Below are 20734 nucleotides of genomic sequence, written 5' to 3'. Positions count from 1 at the left end.
GGTTTCTGCATGTGCATTAAAGACCATGGCAAAAACAAAGTTTGAACAGAAGGCATTTGTTGTCACAAAATATGTCCAAATGTTTCTTTTGTACAGCAAACATCTTTAAAAATGATTTGCTCCAATGATACAATAAATCTAAGTGCATCCGTTTTACTTGGTTGGTTACCCATGTCATTAAACAATGATTATATTGTCTTGTAGCTGTATTCTACTGCTTTTTTACATCTTGGCCAGGGGACTACAGATGAAAACTAGCCTTCTGGGTAATTCTGGCTTTTTTAACCATGTGTACTTCATGTGTTTTATGAAATTGCATTGTCCCCTTTCAAAAATAAACTGAAACTGAAACTGAGTGGCTGAAAACCCTTCTATGTTCTTGAATAAAGAGCAGCATGCGAGCATTTAGTCAGTGGAGTAGTCATCTGTTAAGTTAAGGCTTTTCTAATTGAGATTTGACAGCCACATCGCTATATTGGAGTGAAAGCAGTTTCCAGTTCATGCTTCACCGACAAGGCAGCGTTTTTGTGTGGAAGGAAGCGGGACAACCATTTTTAGTACGTCTGTTTGGAGCCATATGCCCGTGAGTGCAGGACGGCTCAATAAAATATGATGTTTCGGTGTTAATCTTTAATAGTTCTGTCCTTCAGAATTAACCCACTTGAACACACATTCAGGGCACCACGCGGAAACTCCCCCTTCAGTAATTCTTTTTCTCTGTCTTCTTTAATCCATTTTCTCTCTTTTCAATCAAAGACAAGAATGCAACACTTTTTTCCCCCTTCGACATCATCTTCTTCTTCTGCCTTATTTCTTGCAGACTTTCCCATGCTGTTATTGCCCTTTGCTTAATTCAACATCTCCCTGTTTTGACTACTTCCCAAAAAAAAAACACACACACAAAAAAAACAGGATAGTCCATGGAAAATTGGATACGAGCAGACGGACACATGAAAGTGACTGAGAATGAAGCTTGGCCTGGTTAGTGAATACAAATCTGGAAGTAACGGCGAGAGAGAAAAGCAAAAATAATGAACATGACTGGGAGACCCTGCCAAAGACGCCATTTAGCAATGGATCAGTGCACAAGTTTATAAAACATTCATGTTGGAGATTTTGCAGAAGGTTTTGACTGATGACAACAGCATACAGTACGTGTATACATTAATGATGGGGAAAGCTGACACAATTTCAAGTGAAACAAAGATTGTTGTTTACATTCAAAATAAATGGGTATTTATTCCTGCTGATGAGAACTGATTGCTAGGAATGCAGTAAGTCCAGTCTCCAACTTACTCACAATAAGTGCACGAAGTGTGCAAAGCGAGCCACACACAATATCTCCCACAGAAACGTGTGTCTAATAACAGTCGTCAATGTTATATTTCCTAGGACTAAAAAGAATGGCATGCAGTATTGCTATCAGTATTAATGCTGCATCTGGATTTGCAACGTCAATGGTGGTGCCTCTTAATTGTCAATGTCTTTCTGTCTCCAAAGTGTTCTGTAAATTGCCTGCCTGTTGTCGTACTCGAGCGGCTCCAACGACCGGAGACAAATTCCTTGTGTGTTTTGGACATACTTGGCAAATAAAGATGATTCTGATTCTGATTCTGATTCTGATTCTTTTCTGAACATGAGGAAAAAGGAGGATAAACAGACAGCGAGCGCAAGCGAATTTCATGTTGAGTTTACACGCCATCGAGTTATAAAGCAGAATATGTCCAGTGTTGTTTTTAGGTTTTGTACTTCAGTCATTTTCAAGCAGCAAGCAGTCTTGTCTGAAAGTTGTTTAACTCTGTCATCTGGCGGCCACGTAAAGAAAGTGCATAAATCAGCAGGATGCAGTAATCACCTTCAACCGCTTTCAATTTTCAGCACTGTAAAATCCATTTGACTTGTATTTCATTTTGGGACGCACATCTGCACAAGTCACTTTCAAAATGTTTTCTTATTAACTGTCATTTGAAAGTACTTTATTATATTACAATTTCTATTCATCCCAACGATAATGCATTCGACTACTTTTATATTACTTTCACCAAAACAACTGAAAAATGTAAATCTATGGCCTGTAACTAGTATTAATAACAATTATAATAATACTAATACCAACAACATTGCTACTAATAACAAGACAATCATTGAAATAAATGTATAGATTTCAAAGACAAACTTTCAGCCCAGGCATATGCTTAGTTTGGCCTTTTTCCATAAACTGTATTTTGGCCAACTCATCGGCGCTGGTTCGATTTCCGGCCGGTGCCACCAATGCCCAGCCACGGCAGGTCCTAAGTCCGGGAAAAGGGGGCCTTGACAACAAGACAACATGGGTGGGTCGCATCATGAAGGACATTCGGTTTGAGAACTGCCAATCAAATCGTGGGCTCAGCTGTGGCGACCCCTGATGGGACAAGCTGAGAGTTGCAACAACAAATCTGAAACGCAGCACTGTATGCCGATTCAGAATTTGGCCTTAAATGAGCTTACGACAAACAACAACTACCCAATATATTCGTTGCATACTGTATATAGTTCAAAATGATTTGTATCGACACGCCAGTATTTTCCAAGATGCATGTGGTTAACCCTAACCTAACCCACACTGAATGACACCACAACCACTCAGAGGTGCTGCTCCTGACTGATTTGATCAGAGGGGTCAAAAGTAGTTACAGTCTGTACTTCAGCGGAAGTACAGATAGCGGTCTTAAAAATATGAATCATAATAATAATAATAATCATAACCATGAGACACAGGTACATGTAGAAGTACTGATCCTTGAATCCTTAAAGTAAAAGTACAGGCAAATGTAAAAGGACTACAGTCATGGCTGAAAACACGGCTGTACATCCATGGCAGCCATGGCTCGATGCAGTTCTCAAGCTGCTAGCAACCTCGCGTCTCTGACCAAAGCCCTTCACGAATGTCAATGTGCACTGACTACGATGTGAGCATTGTACGAATGTGCGCAGCAAAAGAGGCCGAATCTTAGCCATTGCTAGCGGCTCGATGCTGTATTTTTGAGAATAGAAAATCAATTGTAAAAAAACGGAAGTGATTAACTTACCTGTCGACTCATTGAGGATGGTAATGGTCCACCTAGAACGCCACTATTAATATGTTTACCCTTGTTTTGTCTGGAGAACTGTACAATTCCTTCTTTTTAGCTTTTGTGGCTAACCAGTTCAATAATTCAGCCAAGAAACTATAATCGTCTCATTTTGCGAGAGGCTGCTGCGTGCGGCAGCTTTCGTGAAAGGTAAACGCAAATGATTGACAGTGTTCGGTCACGCCCCCTGTCTCCACAGTGCGCGATGGGCGATCTTGTGGCGCTGTGACGATTCAGTTTGAAAGCAATGGGTCAAATTAAACGACAGGCATTAGATGGGGCCGGAGCGTGTCGGATTTGTCAAAAGATCGTTTTCATAATATTCTCCTGTCAGGTCATACGGGCAGTTTGAAGTGTCAAACTTCACCTTTTTGAGCAAAAACGTAAGAATGAAATTGTATTGACAATCATATACGTGACCTGTTTTGAATTGGCACAGCCCCAAAAAAAAAAATATATAGGCCTGCACAAAAATCAGGAGCTAACAGATTCAGAGAAGCAAGATATTCCCCAATGGTTGGTTAAGAGAATATTAGGCGCAATAGTGGGTTGAAGTGGGCATAATTATGAGATCTCTATCTCTATCGATCACTACTGAAGTAGAGATCAATTTAGGTGATTGTTGATCGCAGTTTTCGGACAGTTTTTTAGGCTTATGTTCAGCGTTTTAGACAGTTAGCCAAATGGGTGTTGCTGTATATTTTCACTTGTGGACTGAAGTCCATTCCAAAATCTGCACTAAGGAGTTCAATGAGTGCCTCTAGTTTGACCGATCTGTATTTGTACGTATGTGCTGTTGCCAGCTCTGTGAACGCTTTTATGCAATGCGCCGTCCGTATATGCGTAAAACTAGACGAGCGAGATGTGAACGGTGGTGGCCAATTCTCGCAGCACTAAACGAGATCTCGCACGTTCGACTCGGGCTCCGCTTCTGACCGCACCACCAACTTGTCACCAAAGATGGCGATTTGCTGAGTGCTCATGGATACACACATTTTACGGCTAGCCCTTATCCTACCACAGACGTCCACTGTAAAAACAAATTAACTGCTCATCGAGCTCATACTTCATCGTCGGAAGAACGACGGGAACAACGTTGGCCACCGCCGCCATGCAAATCACACTAAAAACACTGCAACAGCAGACCATTCAAATTGAGATCGACCCCGAACAAACGGTGAGTAGCGTCGGAGCTAACTTTAGCTACACTCTTCGCTGTTCAAGTGACTATTTGAGCGCATGTGTCTCCGTTTGAGCTTATTGTCACGTGCCGCAGACGTTGTGCGTTTCGATCTTGCTCCTCCGCATGCTTGCTTCGGGGTGGGGGGGTGAGAACAACGCCAAACCTCACTTGTTGGCTTTAGCCACCTAGCTAGCTGAAAAGCCAGCCAAAAAGTCTGTCCGCCGTCATGGCTGGCGTTTTGAGCACATGCTGCAAAAATGTCGGTTATTGACGGTCATATGTTTGTGTCTGTTGTGTTAAATGGGATAAAGTAGTTGAGTAAATACGATGTTTACAACATTGATGCTAAAGCTAATGACACTGCTAATTGCTTTTGACCGTTCTGGTGTAGCAGCATTACAAAGTGGAAGGCTAAATTTGTTAGCGTGGTCACAGCCCTAATATGCAGTCTGACAGGCCAACGCCAACAACATGGGGAGGCACTTAACCAACACACGACTTCTCGTGCTTGTAGAAAATGTGACACATTATTCTTGTGTGTGTGGAAAATGTCACTTGAGAAATTGCTTTACATGTGACCAGCATTACCATTACCACTCCTTCAAAGCTGGTGAAAATGCAAACATTTCTGGCCAAACAGAGTTCACAGATGGCAGTTAGGTGATGTGTCATCTAATTTGGCAGTCAAACATGCATGAAAAAAAAAACATCATTAGAAAATGAATCAACACTTCATAAGTTGTTAAAATACATAGTAAGGAATATATCTGTAGTTGACAAAAACACATGAAATTAGCGTTGGAAGCGACGCAAAATATGAGCCATCATGGCAGGTCAGAGAAACATCACATTGGACATGGCCAGTGGTGGGTCCAAATAATGTGTTCAGATAGACCAATTTACGTCACATTTGGCAGAAGCATAGAAAAATATGGCAAAAAAAATGTCCTTCCTCACCTAGTATTTTTGGGGGGGGGGTTTGTCAACTATACATTTGGGAAATGTTGTCAGAGTATTATAACACGTATACTTGCTCTTTCGAGAAATTTCCAAGTCGTGATTCCAGCTACAACAGATGTTCTACGTCATCGTTATTGGTCCATAGTGGTAAGGTCAATAACACGAATGCAGTGAAACATGGAAAATAGCAGTTTGATCGCTACTCAAATTGCTCGATCAAGAGTGACCACTTCTGACAGCCAGCCAGCGACGGATACACACATACCTAATATTATACACGTACTAGACACCATTACCTTCACCTCCATGTCTGATTCTCTGACATGAGGATTATTGATTGTTTCTTGGTAGGGTTGGGCATCGAGAATCAAGAACCGATTGGAACCGGGACTAATGTTCCGGTTCTTCCGGAATCGCTCAAATTAAAACATTTCGGTTCCCAGTTTCGATGCCTGCAGTCCGCCGACCCCGAAGAAAAGAGTGGCGAAAAACAACAAAGAAGAACGCGCACAAAGACGTGCTTGTGCCCAATGGCGGCAGCGAACAAATGTTTGTCTTAACTTTGTTAAAATTAATTGCCAGTCGTCTCAGTGCAGCACTTGGAATAAGATTATCTTGTGCAAAGGAGGCTTTCACGATGTGTAAAAGTCTGACGTGCTCCCTCCCGCTCAGAGGCTCAGCCTACACCGTGCGGAGCTTCAGTGAAGTCAGCACTCAGTCAATTGGGTGAGTGAAACGATAAATACGTCTGTGCCAACACTGAGGCAGCTAACGAGGTACATGGTGGGCTGCACTTTTGCACTAATAGTTTTTAGCGTTTATTTTAGTCTTCAAACCAACGTAATAGCCGATGACGCGCACACACACACAAAGCTTAACATGGAGCTAAAACTTCACCAAAGTTCAAACTAGCAACTTTACATCACAATGAATTGGGACAACATTCACATAAACGTATCACAAACACTAACCTTGTGCCTCTTCGATGGTTAGGTAAAGGAATCGTTTTATAGTATTTGATTCCATTACTTTCATTTTCAAAATTCACCGGTGTCGTATGAAGTTACCTTTCTTTCGTGTCTAAATGCTGAGTTCCTGTGTGTACAGATCAAAATAAAAGGCTACAAGTTTAAAACAGGAAGTCAAGTTGAAACCTGCACATATAAACCATTTGATGGGATTTTAACAATGCTATATTTAACTTTTAGCTGAAACATTAATTGACTATTAAGTCAATTGGGTTAGTTCCACACACATTGCCTTTTAGTTCATAGGTTTGATACTGGTTATGAAAGAACCCCGAGTCAAATGTTCATTTCAGTCTTTGGTGCGGGCTGCAAAGAAAATGGATGTTCATCATTTGGACACCCTTTCTTTAAACCATGCAAACGTTTTGGGCCGAGCCCCCTCAAAGAATCAGAATCGGCAATCGTTTGGGACCGGAATCGAAACGAGGAACTGGAATCGGACCGGAATCGCTCAAATTCAAACGATGCCCAACCCTATTTCTTGGTGTGGACATCTTGTGGTCTTGCATCGCATGATTTGGCTTGATGTGACATCCACGGGTCAAATTTCACACAATAGCTGTGTTTATATGCTGACTTGTTTTTCATTCTGATTGAGGATCTCTGGTCAACAGTTTACATATGACGTGATCTATTCCAATCTGGCGTTTACATGTCCCGCTATATTTAATTAGAATAGCTGCTTTACAGACATGTGACGTGCAGATTGATGTAAACATCCTACGATTTATCAAGATCAGTCGTCTATTTAGCATAGTAGTTTTTACACTTTTATTGAGGCAACAGTGTTGCGTAAAGTTGTTCAAAACATCTCCATCCCAAATCAGGTCTGGCTGGAAGCCGCCATATTTTTAAGTACGTAAACGATGATGTCACTGTGCATTTGCATCAAGACAGAGTATGTGCAGCATGACACCATTCCGATTTAGCGTTTATATGACGTAAATTGACTTCTGATTGGTTTGGCAAAAGGAATATTTCACCCCTGTAAATCCTAATGAAATTCCATTTCGATTTGGCCTCTTTATTCTGATTGAGGTGTTTTATATGGAGCATTTTCATTCGGTTTGGGCTTCTAACCCGATTCTAATCAGAATTCAAGGTTCCATGTAAACCAGGCTATTGCTGTCTGTGCTTTGCTTCAGAGGATTAACAATGTTCAAGTTCTTGCATGTCATCGGTTATTTAGTGTGCTTTTGTGTCCTTTATTAGGTGAAGGCCTTAAAAGAGAAGATAGAAGCAGAGAGAGGAAAAGACAATTTTCCTGTGTCTGGGCAGAAGCTGATATATGCTGGAAAAATTCTTCAAGATGACACGCAAATTAAGGACTATAAAATTGATGAGAGAAATTTTGTTGTAGTCATGGTGTCCAAGGTGGGATCATTTAACATATGCTCAGTTGATTTCATTTCGGTACATCTGCCATATCGTTTGCCATCCAATGCAAGTATCCGAATATTTTCATGCGATCTCCAATTAATAAATGTGTAGTCAGTGTATACTGCATAATTCGCGGATTTGCATTAGCATTTGCTCGGAAAAATGAATTTGTAATTGTAACGTATCGCTCATTTTATACCGAGCAGCCAAATCTTTTAATATATATATATTTCTATGTCGCAATATGTTAAATTTCCAGTTCTATGGTTTTTATTATATGTTCCAAATGTTTGTGAATTGCTCGATCTCAGGAGCATTCCATTTTGGAGGATTCACTGGACTGTGGGGTTTTTTTAAATATTTTGGTAACATAAAAAGGAGTAAAAACATCTTTTCAATATGAAGCAGTGCATTTGGACACTACTGCATAAAGCAACTGCAATAATAAACTTTGTTAAATTGATACCCCATGATAGTGTTAATGGAAAGCTGTCTTGTTGAAGGCATTTTTTTAGACGCCGTTCTTGTATTTGATGCCCCGTGATTGTGTGCAGATATATCTAAAATTGAGTGTGTGCATATGAATAGAATTAGTACTGTACCATCTTCTACAATGTATAACTTCTTTGAAAGACCTAGTCTCACGGTCAACTCTATTTAACATGACCAAAGGCTAAGACTGCAGCTGCTGCTGGGGCACCTCCTGCTTCGGAAGCACTCAAACCTCCTGCGCAGGATTCCGGTTCCACATCAACATTTGTTCCCACTTCAACCCCAGCACCAGCCCCAACATCCACCCCTGCAACGGTCCTCACACCCCCCGAGGCGGTCAAGGAGGAGCCGAGTGATACGGCAACAGAAACCCCACAATCGGCCAGGTACAGGATGTCATTTTGTTTCTTTTTCTTTTTTTGTCCTGTTCGGTTGTTCGGTCTAACAGAAAGAAGGATCTGTATCCCTTTTGTGCCGGAACAGTTTTACCTGTGCCACAGTGGAGTTTTTAAACTCCCACTGTGGTTCTTTGCATTCTGATAGGTTTTTATTGAAAATTTCAGTCGGACAGAACAAAGTTTTAAAGGGGGGGTGACAGAAACAACCAAGGGGAGAGACAGTGAAAAGAGAACTAAATAAATATAGGAAATGAAAACAACAAAAGACAGGACATTAGCTGCAATAACGATGAGGAAAGTAAATCATTCAATGCCTAGTACAATGACACATTAGATAGTGTTCTATGGGGCAGTAGTGCTGCAGCCTGTGGAGGAAGGATTGGACAATACAGGATTGGACAACAGGCCAACGACAGGAGGGGAAGCGTGCAGGACAGCGGTAATGGACCCAGCTGTACAACTGAAGTGTGCTGGGAGTGGGAGAGAATGTAAATTTGAAATATCTTTAGAAGAGTGCAAGTGAAGGGATACCCAGGAAGTTCGCATAGTTATCGCAATGAGTGAGTGGCCCCACACCAAGTGAATAAGTCTAAGAGGTGGGGACACATGCAAACGAATTGAGACCGTCTCGCAACCTTCAGAAGTGACCTGTAATTGCTGCGCCTGCACCGTGGGGGCCGAGGACCCGACCGCAACCAGCCGGCAGCCCACAATGAAAGCAGCCCAGTGGACGGGACACCGTCACCAATGAATATCCCTGCTTCGGTGGTATTAAAGGTGCCATTTTTTACCAAACCAACTTTTTCTAGTATTTGGGATGTAATATTGGCTCTGTGGTGCCTCAACAAATGTGAAATATGAATCCGCTGTCAACGTAACACTCATAAGTGGGTCTTCTACATGGAGGCAACCAATCAGCGGAAAGGAGGCGGTCTTGGCCAAATATGGACAAAGCGGATACAAAACTGGGTCAAACAGAAGTAGCTGTCGCAGGGGCCTCTTCTGGACACTCGTATGACAAAACCAGGTTGTTTTTTTTTAATTAAATTGACAATTTTATACTAAGTCCATGTTAGAGAGTCACTCTATGAAGGTCTAAATAGCCAAAATATGGGACCTTTAATAGAGGTGGGACCGCAGCTGTGTTCAAGGGTATAGTGGAACGCTTGGACTGGGGTGTTAGGTTTTACACTCGAGACTCACTTCTCACTTCCTGTTGTATTGTATATTATCACTGTCCGACAATTATTGTACGTGTCACACCAGAGACTGGCGAGGCGATATCGCCACACATCTAATCTGATTGTGGGAAGCCTATGTGAACGTGACACAGACACAGAATGATCTCGCTTCTTTGGGTTCTCTACGCACAGGTTGATGAATGCTCGTCTGTGGCATTTTTGATGCGTCAATTTTGCAGAAACTGTGTGTGAAATAAATCATTATTGTTCTGTTAGTCTGTTGATACAAACATAAGATATTACAGTGTTTGGGTTGTCCCACTGACTGAGTGATTTCGTTTTCCAGTACAGTACTGTGATCCCTTTTGGTCTTTCTATCATGGGGTTGTATTCATATTAATTACATTATCTCATTAATATTGTTTTCATTTTCATTTTTTTTCTGGCCTGTTTTGTAATTGGAAGCGTGAGATGTTTGCTTGCTTAGAAAAAAACTCATTCATCGAAAAGCTATTTATCCCAATCGATTGAAATGAGGAATTTTTCATCTAAAAAGGAAAGTGTACTACTGCAATCTACTTGGTTTCCCTAAATATCAATACACCGCATCTCCCTCTTTGTATTTGTAGATAGTGTACTCATATGCTTGTTTTTAATAGAAGTGGAAGGGAAGATGCATATTTCAAATTTGTTGTTTTTGTTATGTAGTTCCAGTGGAGGGAGCCAGGGTTTGGATGCCTCTTCTGCACTGGGTATGTCATTGCTCAATAATTGCCACACTTTCAATGTACCGTATATACCTGGCATGGGAATTACAGAGTAACTAATCAAGATCCGTTATTTTTTTTATTTTTTATTTTTTTTTTGGCCAACGTTAACAGTAGTCCACAATACAGCAATTACTGGTATGTGATCATCAATATTTTGGGAAAGAACATCATCACCATATCTATGTAATTAAAGAGGGCAAAACTGAAAACCGTTGCTAAGCATGTGTACCAGTTCAAGAATTGAAATATTCGCTGACTAAATACTTTCCAATCCAATGAAAAGCTGTCCAATGAATTTTTTTTTCCCAGAACAAAACAAGATTGACACCTGTATTTTATAAGAACAATAACTATCATCACTTAGTCACAAATGCCAATCTATAGTTCCACAGTAATCATTGTATGTTGTGCATGTACATTTAATGATTTAAAAATTTTAAGTGGACTTATGCCTCCGAATGCACACACAGATGAACAGCCTGGTAAGTCGCGAGTCTCCTATTGTTTCTCTCAGTCAACAATAGATAGTTAAACCCATGTTATCAATGTGTTATCAATGCATCGCGAGGCATTTAGAGTTTACATTAACACGTACAGTGGAACCTCGTTTTAACGGACCCCAATTTAACGGATATCGGAAGTAACGGACCGTCTAAACAGTACATGTATCCAAAAATAGCTTCCAGTTGACCCTTAAACCAAAATTGGCCACTGTGGTTTCCTGGCGCTGTGGTGCAATATTAAATTTTTTTGTCAAGCCGTTCGTCCATGGCAAAATATTTGGAAATAGGACGCACACTAATTCCCCGTGGCTCATGAAAGCGACCCGCCTCGACTTGCCTATGAGTACGTCGACAATGTCACCATCAACCATGCCAGCGTGGTGACTTTTTATAAAAATGTCAAGCTTTTTTATATTTATTTACAATACGTTTGTATTGTACTGGGTGGTTTAGGCCACAAAAAAGTATAAAACAATTTTGTACTGTATAGTAAAATGGGTGCATATGGCCACAAAAAAATTACTTGTATAACGGCCAATCTGCTGTACTGGATGAGCCCCCGCCCTTATTAGTCTGTTAAATTGAGGTTCCACTGTAGTTTAATATAAAGTTTGTCATTAACTGCCTGCGTCTGACTCTGTTCAGCACTTATTTTTTTTGTTTTTTGTTTCTTTATCACTTATCAGCTCAAAACTTTGTACACTATCCAAGCCCTTGTTTTATTAAAACAAAATAACGATTAACTCAAATCTTGACTGTCTGCATATTGAATTGCATTGAATACATTTTTGTTTTTATACATGTAGTAACAGGATCAGTTGTTATTCATGCACATGAGACTCGGATGCTCAAAATGGTCTTTTTGTATCATTCTTTAGTAGCAATTCTTTGATTGTAATTGGTTGGCTTAAAAAAAAAAAAAAAAGCATATCTACAACATTCACCATGACTTTTCAAACTTGACTGCTGTTCACAAAACAAAACAAAAAAAAGACATTAAGGTAGCAATTGATTTGTTGAGTTTAGTGATATTTTCTCAATGTCTAGTGAGTCGGCAGATGACTTGTAGTATGGTCTGTTTTTTTTTTTTTTGCCAGATAGCATATGCTTTAGAATAAAAGTAAAATATGTACCAGAATCCTTTTCTAAAATTAGGACTTAGACCAGTACTTTGTATGGCAGACACTGCTGCCATTTGTCAGGGACCTTACAGGCTGCAGAGCAATACATATCATACCTATATTTAAGCAGTAACAAAAGCTGCCTCGAGTATGAGGTCCTAGTTGGGAACGGATTCCTGTTGGGCCCACTCACAGATTATACACATGCCATTGTCATTCTACTGTTTAAGACCACTGTATGTCAGTTGGTGAAATTCAGTGAAAGGATCATCAGATGAGACTTAAGTTCTCATCTTCTCTAATGCAGTCTTCAAAAAACTTTCAGTTCAGATGGTAGAATCAATAGTAAAATTCTCATTAACATTATTAGGAAACCAAAATATTAACCTTAAGCTTCGCTAATATTGAAAACAATAGCCAGCGTTGTTTCTGTGTTATGTTTTCAGTGACTGGAGCAGAGTATGAAGCAATGCTGAAAGAGATCATGTCTATGGGCTATGAGAGGGAGAGAGTGGTGGCAGCACTGCGGGCCAGCTTCAACAACCCTCACAGAGCTGTGGAGTACCTTCTCACTGTAAGACTCACTCACTTACTTGCTAGCTCAATGCTAACACGCAATGCAAAACGCCTTAGAAAGGATTACAAAAGTAGCATCGAGGTCTGTGGTATAACACTTTAAGTGATTTATATTTGGATACAAATGTTGCTGCAACATATGTAGACAGACAATATAATAATACGCAGGCATATGCTTTATCCTCTGCAAAAAAACTACTATCATTTCTTGTGTATAACGCACATTTCTTCCCCTCCAAAAAATCTTCAAAAGTCAATAGTGCGCATGATACAAATACATAGTAAAAGTTAGAAAATTCCCTCACAGTGAAATGAGGTATATGAGTAAATATGTTTTAGGAAAGCCATCAATTAGTTTTAAATCTTGTGATTTATGCGTTTACATCATACTGAGGTTCACATTTAAAATATTGGAATTCATCTACTCTTTTTTTGTAAGTATCGAGGCTGTGATGCACCCTAGTGTATAGTTTTGACATTGCAGTTTTATTAGTCATACTATGGGTTACTAGTTCTATCTAGGGTGTGCCACAGTAATACATACATTACTAAAGAACAAGCAAACCTTAGTATTAATAATAATACTGATCAGACTAAATTATCCGTCCGTCCGTTTTCCGTACCGCTTATCCTCACTAGGGAGGGGATATATCAATGAATAGAACGTCATGGGTGCGCATTATGCATAGGAAGAAGGGTTTTCCTCCCTTTTTTGGAGTCAATTTTGGGGTGTGCATTTTCTTGAGCGTGTTATGCACGAGAAATTACAGTAATAATACTGTAGTTTACTGAGTCACTTGGTTGTGAAACTCTTCTTTGTGTATGTCTGTATTATATTATTGTTGGCCCAGACTGTTTTCCAAGCACAGAAAATCACTCTTAACGCACCCCACACCACAGGATAATCTTGAGAGACATAATAGGACCTTTGCTGAATTTTATCAGAATGGGGGGAATAAGGACCAAATATGGCCAATTATTGGCATGTGTTTCTTAAGAGGTAGGTTTCTTCACACAAAAAAAAAAGCAAACTCAGTTTATTCAGCTCTGGGTCTATCTATCACAGTCCTCCTGCCCTCCCAAATTGGTACACAGTGTACATTTTGCAGCAGTCTTAAATTGAAACTAAGAACCGATTAAGCTTTTTACCTCGTCAATCTTTTATTGTCCCAAAACTTAATGGTTTGGTTAAATTATTATTATATTTATTATCATCTTTAAAACTTGCATTCAGTAAGGTTGTGTTTGTATTTCCAGGGTCTCCCGAGCAACCCAATCCAGGACACGAATCCCCCAGCGCACACACCAGCATCTGGACCCACAGAAGCGCCGTCTCTAGCAGAAGGTGACATATTTGGATGATTTAATGAAGGATGTAGAAGACGCTCATGCACTAAATTAAATGGGACCTTTATGCTTGCCATTCATCTGATGCACGATCATGCTCATCTAGACATTCGTACAGTGTGGAATGTAGTGAAAATAGTGCCTTTGCAACTGTGCATATGCCCATGTGGTTTGCCCATTATTATTATTATTTTTTTTCCCTATACAAGTCATGGTTTGAACTTGTTGCCGTTGGTATAAACTGTACAACACAGGACTATCACCAAAATATTTAATACCCAACACTGTCACCGAAGCTGTTCCGTAAATTGAGGCATCAAGCGAAGAGACAATTTCAGGGTGTAACCATCGTTAGTTTGCTAACTGAAAGCTGGAGTGCTAAATGGGCCTTGTTATGGATGTTTAAGGACAGCTAAATCACAACTGAGCAGTCAAACGAAATGATGTCCCTTTTTATCGTGGGGGAGAGTACTACAAAGTACACGCCTCAGCCCCGTGATGACACGGGGCAGCGTTTTAGCTCCGCCCACAAAATCAGGCAAATTGAAACGGTGAAAAACACGCTTAAGCTATATCTCAACAGTTCAGCGCTATAGTATGTCTTTGCATGTTTTCAGCACTTGAAATATCCATCCACCCATCCATTTTCTGAGCCGCTTCTCCTCACGAGGGTCGCGGGCGTGCTGGAGCCTATCCCAGCTGTCATCGGGCAGGAGGCGGGGTACACCCTGAACTGGTTGCCAGCCAATCGCAGGGCACATACAAACAAACAACCATCCGCACTCACATTCACACCCACGGGCAATATAGAGTCTCCAATTCGTGCATGTTTTTGGTATGTGGGAGGAAACCCACGCAGGCACGGGGAGAACATGCAAACTCCACACAGGCGGGGCCGGGGATTGAACCCGGGTCCTCAGAACTGTGAGGCTGACGCTCTAACCAGTCGGCCACCGTGCCGCCCACTTGAAATATATTTAATGTATTTAGAAACAAAACATGGATATCTACTTTGAGCCCCTTTTAACTGAATCATTATCTCACATGGAATTCAAATATCAGTTATAACAGTTTTTCATTCCATGCACGAATAAGATCCTGCAGTCTCATATGCTAGTAGTTAACTAGTTTTCCAGTCATGGAAACTTAATTATAGAAAGAAATCTCCTTGAAAATGAATATCCCATGTTCCTTTAACTGTGAGTCAACACCTGTAGCTGCCTGTCTGAGTGCCTTTGTTCCAAGTAGTTCAAGCTGGAACGGAACTACATAAATATAGCCCAGTTATAAATATAACTTATAGTATTCTTCAGCTCAATTAAGAAATTCATAATTCATTTACTTATAAAATACACAGTACACATTCACACGCACACATTTTTATTTATGGGAGGAAACACACATGATTTTATTTATGGGAGGAAAAAATACTTAGTCTTGGCTGGCATCTGATTGGAGCAAACATACAAAATGAAGTGCACGTCAATATTTATTTCACTGTAGTGATGTTTTTATCTTCCCTCTTAGTAGGATAATTCTATTATTTTCTATGTCATCAGGAGAGAACCCCCTTGCATTCTTGCGGACTCAGCCCCAATTTCTTCACATGAGGCAGGCCATCCAGCAGAACCCAGCTATGCTTCCAGCTCTCCTGCAACAGCTTGGCAGGGAGAACCCTCAACTCTTGCAGGTAATGCACACACACACGCATGACTATCACGGGTGTGTTTTGGCCCAACTTGTACTCTATTTGTCAGAGGTTGTACTGCAAATTATTGATTGACAGTTGGGACGTTGTGTTAAACATAACTAAAAACAAAATACAATGATTTGCAAATCATGTTCAACCTATATTTAATTGAATACACTGCAATGACAAGATATTTAATGTTCAAACTGACTTTTTAAACTGATAAATAAATACTGTTTTTAGCAAATAATCCTTAACTTGGAATTTTATGGCTGCAACACGTTCCAATAAAGCTGGGACAGGTGGCAAAAAGGACTGAGAAAGTGGAGGAATGCTCATCAAACACGTGTTTGGAACATCCCATAGGTGAACAGGCTCATTGGGAACAGGTGGGTGCCATGATTGGCTAGAAAAGGAGCTTCCCTGAATTGCTCAGACATTCACAAGCCAGGATGGGGCGAGGTTCACCTCTTTGTGAACAAGTGCGTGAGAAAATAGTCCAACAGTTTAAGGACAATGTTCCTCAACGTACAATTGCAAGGAATGTAGGGATTTAATCATTTACGGTCCATAATATTATCAAAAGGTTCAGAGAATCTGGCGAAATCGCTGCATGTAAGCGGCAAGGGCGAAAACCAACATTGAATGCCCGTGACCTTCGATCCCTCCGGCGGCGCTCTATCAAAAACCGACATCGATGTGTAAAGGATATCACCGCGTGGGCTCGGTAACGCTTCAGAAAACCAATGTCAGTAAATCCAGTTCGGCGCTAGATATGTAAGTGCAACTTGAAACTCTACGGTGCAAAGCAAAAGCCATTTATCAACAACACGCAGAAATGCCGCCGGCTTCTCCGGGTCCGAATGGTGGACGTCGTGTCCTCCGGGCCAAAGAGGAAAAGAACCACCCTGGACCGTTATGGACGCAAAGTTCAAAAGCCAGCATCTGTGATGGTGTGGGGATTAAATATCTTGTCTTTGTAGTGTATTCAATTAAATATAGGTCGAACATGATTTGCAAATCATTGTATTCTGTTTTTATTTGTTTAACACAATGTCCCAACTTCATTGGAATTGGGGTTGTACAATATGGTAATATTTTAAAGAAGAAAGATAGTTAAACACAAAATAGGTCATTGATTCATCAAATGTACTCAACGGCAACATTATAACATTTGTTATTAGCCTTCATTTGACATATCACAAATTTGAAGTTCATCCGACTCAATGACCAAAATGGTGTTATTTGTTTACTTAAAAGTGCCCCAACTTAGAGGTTACAAGATGTCGCCCGGCAGAGTTTTTTTTTGCTGCGTCCTGCGAGCCAAAATTTGATTTCCAAGCGAGCTTGAGATTTGCCGCTGCTCAATTGAAGTCGGGACAAAAAATGGAGAGTGACAGTCGCAGATGCACTTTCAGCCGTATATCGACCGAGACAAGCGATCAAACGCGTACAAGTACAAAATGAATGCACTCGGAAGAAGCATGGAGGAAACACTTAACGGTTTGGTAAATGGTCAACCGGAGCTGGAGTTGGAGCTCCTGATGTCACTTTCTACTAGGCCATGCCCCTTTCAGGCACACATCAACACACAAATACTACAATGTGTGTGTGAGTGTGAGTCTGGATTCCTCCCAGGTCCCGCAAGATGGTAGTAACTCACTACACTTGTGTATCCAATGCTTTCTGCTAAGTCTTTCTCAAAACACGCCGGTTCGAAGTGATCAGCACAGAGTTTGGAATCCTTGCTAGGAACTTCCCGTCGATTGACTTTCCCTATCCAGTGGTCACGTATTCCTTTTTCACTTGGAAAGCCCAAAACTCTTGCCGCCGCCTGAACCGTTTGTACAACCAAATGCCACACAATAAACCATCGTGACATCGCTAAAGCATACGACAACAAATATACAACAGCGTTGAACAATAGCACACGACGCCGAATGAACAGGGTGTTTGGCTCGTGTTTACGTCACAGCGCCGGATAGAGCCGAAGACCAGAAGGCGCTGGATGCAAAAAAGCAGAATCATATTTATCGATTTAACTGCTACATATCTGCTATATAATCACTTTGAAATGGCAGATGTGGTTCACAAAGGGGTTCTAGAGTTATCAAGAAAATGTTCGAACATCTTTGTCCTCTGACCTTTAACAAAGGAGCAACATCAGACCCTCCCACACCCATCGCTGTTGAAAAATGTAATTGACTCCTCAAAGACGTGGAATGAGTTTTGTCATTCGGTTTGTTGCTGCGTAGTTGTGCAGATGACGTCGTCTTCACCCGTGGTTTCTCATTTGTCCTTCCTGCAGCAAATCAGTCAGCACCAGGAGCTGTTCATCCAAATGTTAAACGAGCCAGTGGGCGAGGGTGGGGAGGCGCCGGAGGTCGGCGAGATAGGAGCAGCGGGCGAGGAGGGTGCGCCTGTCAACTATATTCAAGTCACACCTCAGGAGAAGGAAGCCATCGAACGGGTGAGCGTCTGTCGGTGATGTGCATTCATAAATGCGGAAGGTTTTTTTCTTAAGGTTTCTTTCTCGACACCGGGCAGCTAAAAGCGCTCGGCTTCCCCGAGGCGCTCGTCATCCAGGCCTACTTTGCCTGCGAGAAGAACGAGAATCTGGCCGCCAACTTTCTCCTCAACCAGGGCCTGGAAGACGACTGAAGAGCTGAGATGACGGCCGCCTTCCTGCTGCTCCCCTCCCACCCCTCCCCTCTTCAAAGACTGCACCCCCAATTTACTGTACCGCCACCAACCTCAGCTCCACTCATCAGGAGGGGAGAGGGAGAGGGGGAGGTGGGGAGCCAGAAGGGAGAGGGGTGGGGTGGGATGGGATGGGATGGGCTCAGGTTAGGACTAAACAAGATGGAGGTTGTGTGCAGGAAGGTCAGACTTAATGATACGTTAGCTCATGGAAGGTCGTGTGAAAGAGAGTGGACAAATCCACGTGAATTCCAATGGAATGTGTGGGCTTTGTTTGGGGACATCCACAATTTGATTTTAGATGCGCTTTGTGAACATTAAAGGGGGCTGAAGTTGCTGCGCTAAGTGTGCGTGCGTGCGTGCGTGCGTGTGTGTGTGTGTGTGTTTGTTTGTGTATACATGTCTGCGTGCCTGTGCAGATGTGATACAAATACGCTGAAGTAATCAGTTTGCGTTGCCTAAGTTCGTTAATGCTGTAGATGAGCACATTCGTCCCCTCTACAACATGATCAGCATATGTTAAGCACCCCGTTTGTGTCCAACACTTGGGGGGCACGGAATCAACTGACAATATTTGATCTTCTCTTGTATGTCCAATTCTATCCATGCCAGCAAGAAAGACGGCAGCCAATCTGAATTCTTGCTGCGACCACTCTTCCTTCAGTAACCCAAATGAACTATGCGGATAGCTTCTGGTGCACACAAAGTCCAGGAAAAGCTACTCTGCAACTTAAAAAGTGAAATTAAAATGTGTTCTACGGTTTCATCTCCTAAAATTACACTGCAAGTTCATTGTATTTTAAAAGGATTAGTAAATGCTTAGAAACATGATTCCCCCCCGCAGTTGATGTAAGAGACCCTTTCAACGGACAGATCCCGTTCTATGGGTTGCCCGGAGTAGACTCATAATATGACATTTCATATCGAATTATTACACATGAACTGGACCTATTGGAGCAGTGACTCTCAACTGCTGGGTCAGGACCCAGAAATGGGCCACGGACGGCTAGTAAAAAAAGCACGTTGGTTGTGTTCGCATTCAGATTTTTTTGTTACAGTACCGAGGGGAAGCAAGTTCCCACGTGGAATATATTAGATAAATGACAAGAAAAGTGACTCACTTGTGCTCTCGTCACTCGTTGACTTCGTAAACAAATACAGAGCAGCTCAGCGTCTGGCGAGCGGGGAACACGGCTAGCGGTATGCTTTTGGCGTTTTGCCGAACTGATTTGAAACGGCATTGAAAAAGATAAACGGAGGCTGTTTTTAATTAACAAAAAAATATCCACAGTCGAGAACCGCTGTATTAGAGCGAAGGCCCGGTAAATTCCGTGACACGCGACAACTCATTCATTGTCATGGTTAAGGTAAACGTTTATTCTGTCCCAAAGGTTCTTTCGTAATCATTTACTTTATCAGTTCTCCTTCTCAGAACCATGTGTGGTAAAGAGACATCAAACGAGAATTTGTTTCATTTCAGGTTGACCCAGTTTGGAATAAAGTGCAGTACGGTTCTGTTTGTGAGTTTTGAATCTCAAAATTCATCCCGAAGATCGACTACTCTGAAAGCGGTCCACTGCAGGGTTGTCATACTGTCCCGTCCAGGTGGAATGACTGTCAAACTTTGCGCCTCACGCTACCAAACTGGCCGGGTTCTGGAATGAGGTTGCGTGGTGGTTTTATTGGTTTCTTAATGTTGAACACATTGTATCAGATAAGAGCAAATGTTCACGGTGTGATTCTGTACGTGTGAGGGCAGTTTGTGCTTGGCTGTCTTCGCAGCATCAACATGATCTTGGACTATGCTGTGCTACATTAAATATCAGCAGTCTTTCAGGCATTTGTGACCGTGTGGCTCATTTGAAAGGTTTCAATTGGATAAATACGTCGGACGGCTACATTAGCATTTAACGCAGTCGAGTGCAGAACTCCACATAGACGATTCGATTGCACGATGTGTTTAAAAACGGCTCACATGAAGCACTCGAGTCGGAAGAAATCAATCAATGTCTCCAGTCTAGCAAATTCCACTTTTGAAGATCTACAGTAGACGCCAAAGTGTCGCATCACGTTAATGTCAGAAATATGCTAAAGCGGTGATTTTAAGCGTGGTATCAGTTTACCACTCGTGCGCCGCAAAGAACCCCTAAATTAAATGGTCCAACTGTGCATAATGTTACAGCGGTTGAATTTCTTTTCTTTTAGTCCCGTACACTATATTTAAGTGCAGTTCAGTTATATTTAACTTTCAAGTAGCTGCAATACTTTGAGTACATTTAACCTTTTGGTTTT

General features: G+C 41.4%; 1 protein-coding gene across 1 annotated transcript; it reads left to right on the top strand.

The window, feature by feature from the left end:
* The first annotated feature begins 4035 nt into the window (after positions 1-4035).
* rad23aa (RAD23 homolog A, nucleotide excision repair protein a) lies at positions 4036-20278 on the top strand. Its single transcript, XM_061701060.1, has 9 exons — positions 4036-4290; positions 7497-7658; positions 8337-8542; positions 10444-10487; positions 12576-12703; positions 13963-14050; positions 15612-15742; positions 18051-18212; positions 18290-20278. Exons 1-9 carry the CDS (start codon positions 4225-4227, stop codon positions 18401-18403), a joined length of 1101 nt encoding a protein of 366 aa, XP_061557044.1. The 5' UTR covers positions 4036-4224; the 3' UTR covers positions 18404-20278.
* The last annotated feature ends 456 nt before the right edge of the window (positions 20279-20734 follow it).

Source organism: Phycodurus eques, chromosome 16, assembly GCF_024500275.1.
Source record: "Phycodurus eques isolate BA_2022a chromosome 16, UOR_Pequ_1.1, whole genome shotgun sequence".
NCBI classification, from domain to species: Eukaryota; Metazoa; Chordata; class Actinopteri; order Syngnathiformes; family Syngnathidae; genus Phycodurus; species Phycodurus eques.
The sequence above is the reverse complement of the archived record's forward strand: the minus strand, read 5'-3'. Positions and strand labels throughout refer to the sequence as shown.

Bases quoted from the DNA above. Each gene is read 5' to 3' on its own strand.
- rad23aa (XM_061701060.1), top strand. From the start codon at position 4,225: ATGCAAATCACACTAAAAACACTGCAACAGCAGACCATTCAAATTGAG. The intron at 4,291-7,496 runs GTGAGTAGCGTC...GTCCTTTATTAG, and splicing joins AGATCGACCCCGAACAAACG to GTGAAGGCCTTAAAAGAGAA. The intron at 7,659-8,336 runs GTGGGATCATTT...ACATGACCAAAG, and splicing joins TTGTAGTCATGGTGTCCAAG to GCTAAGACTGCAGCTGCTGC.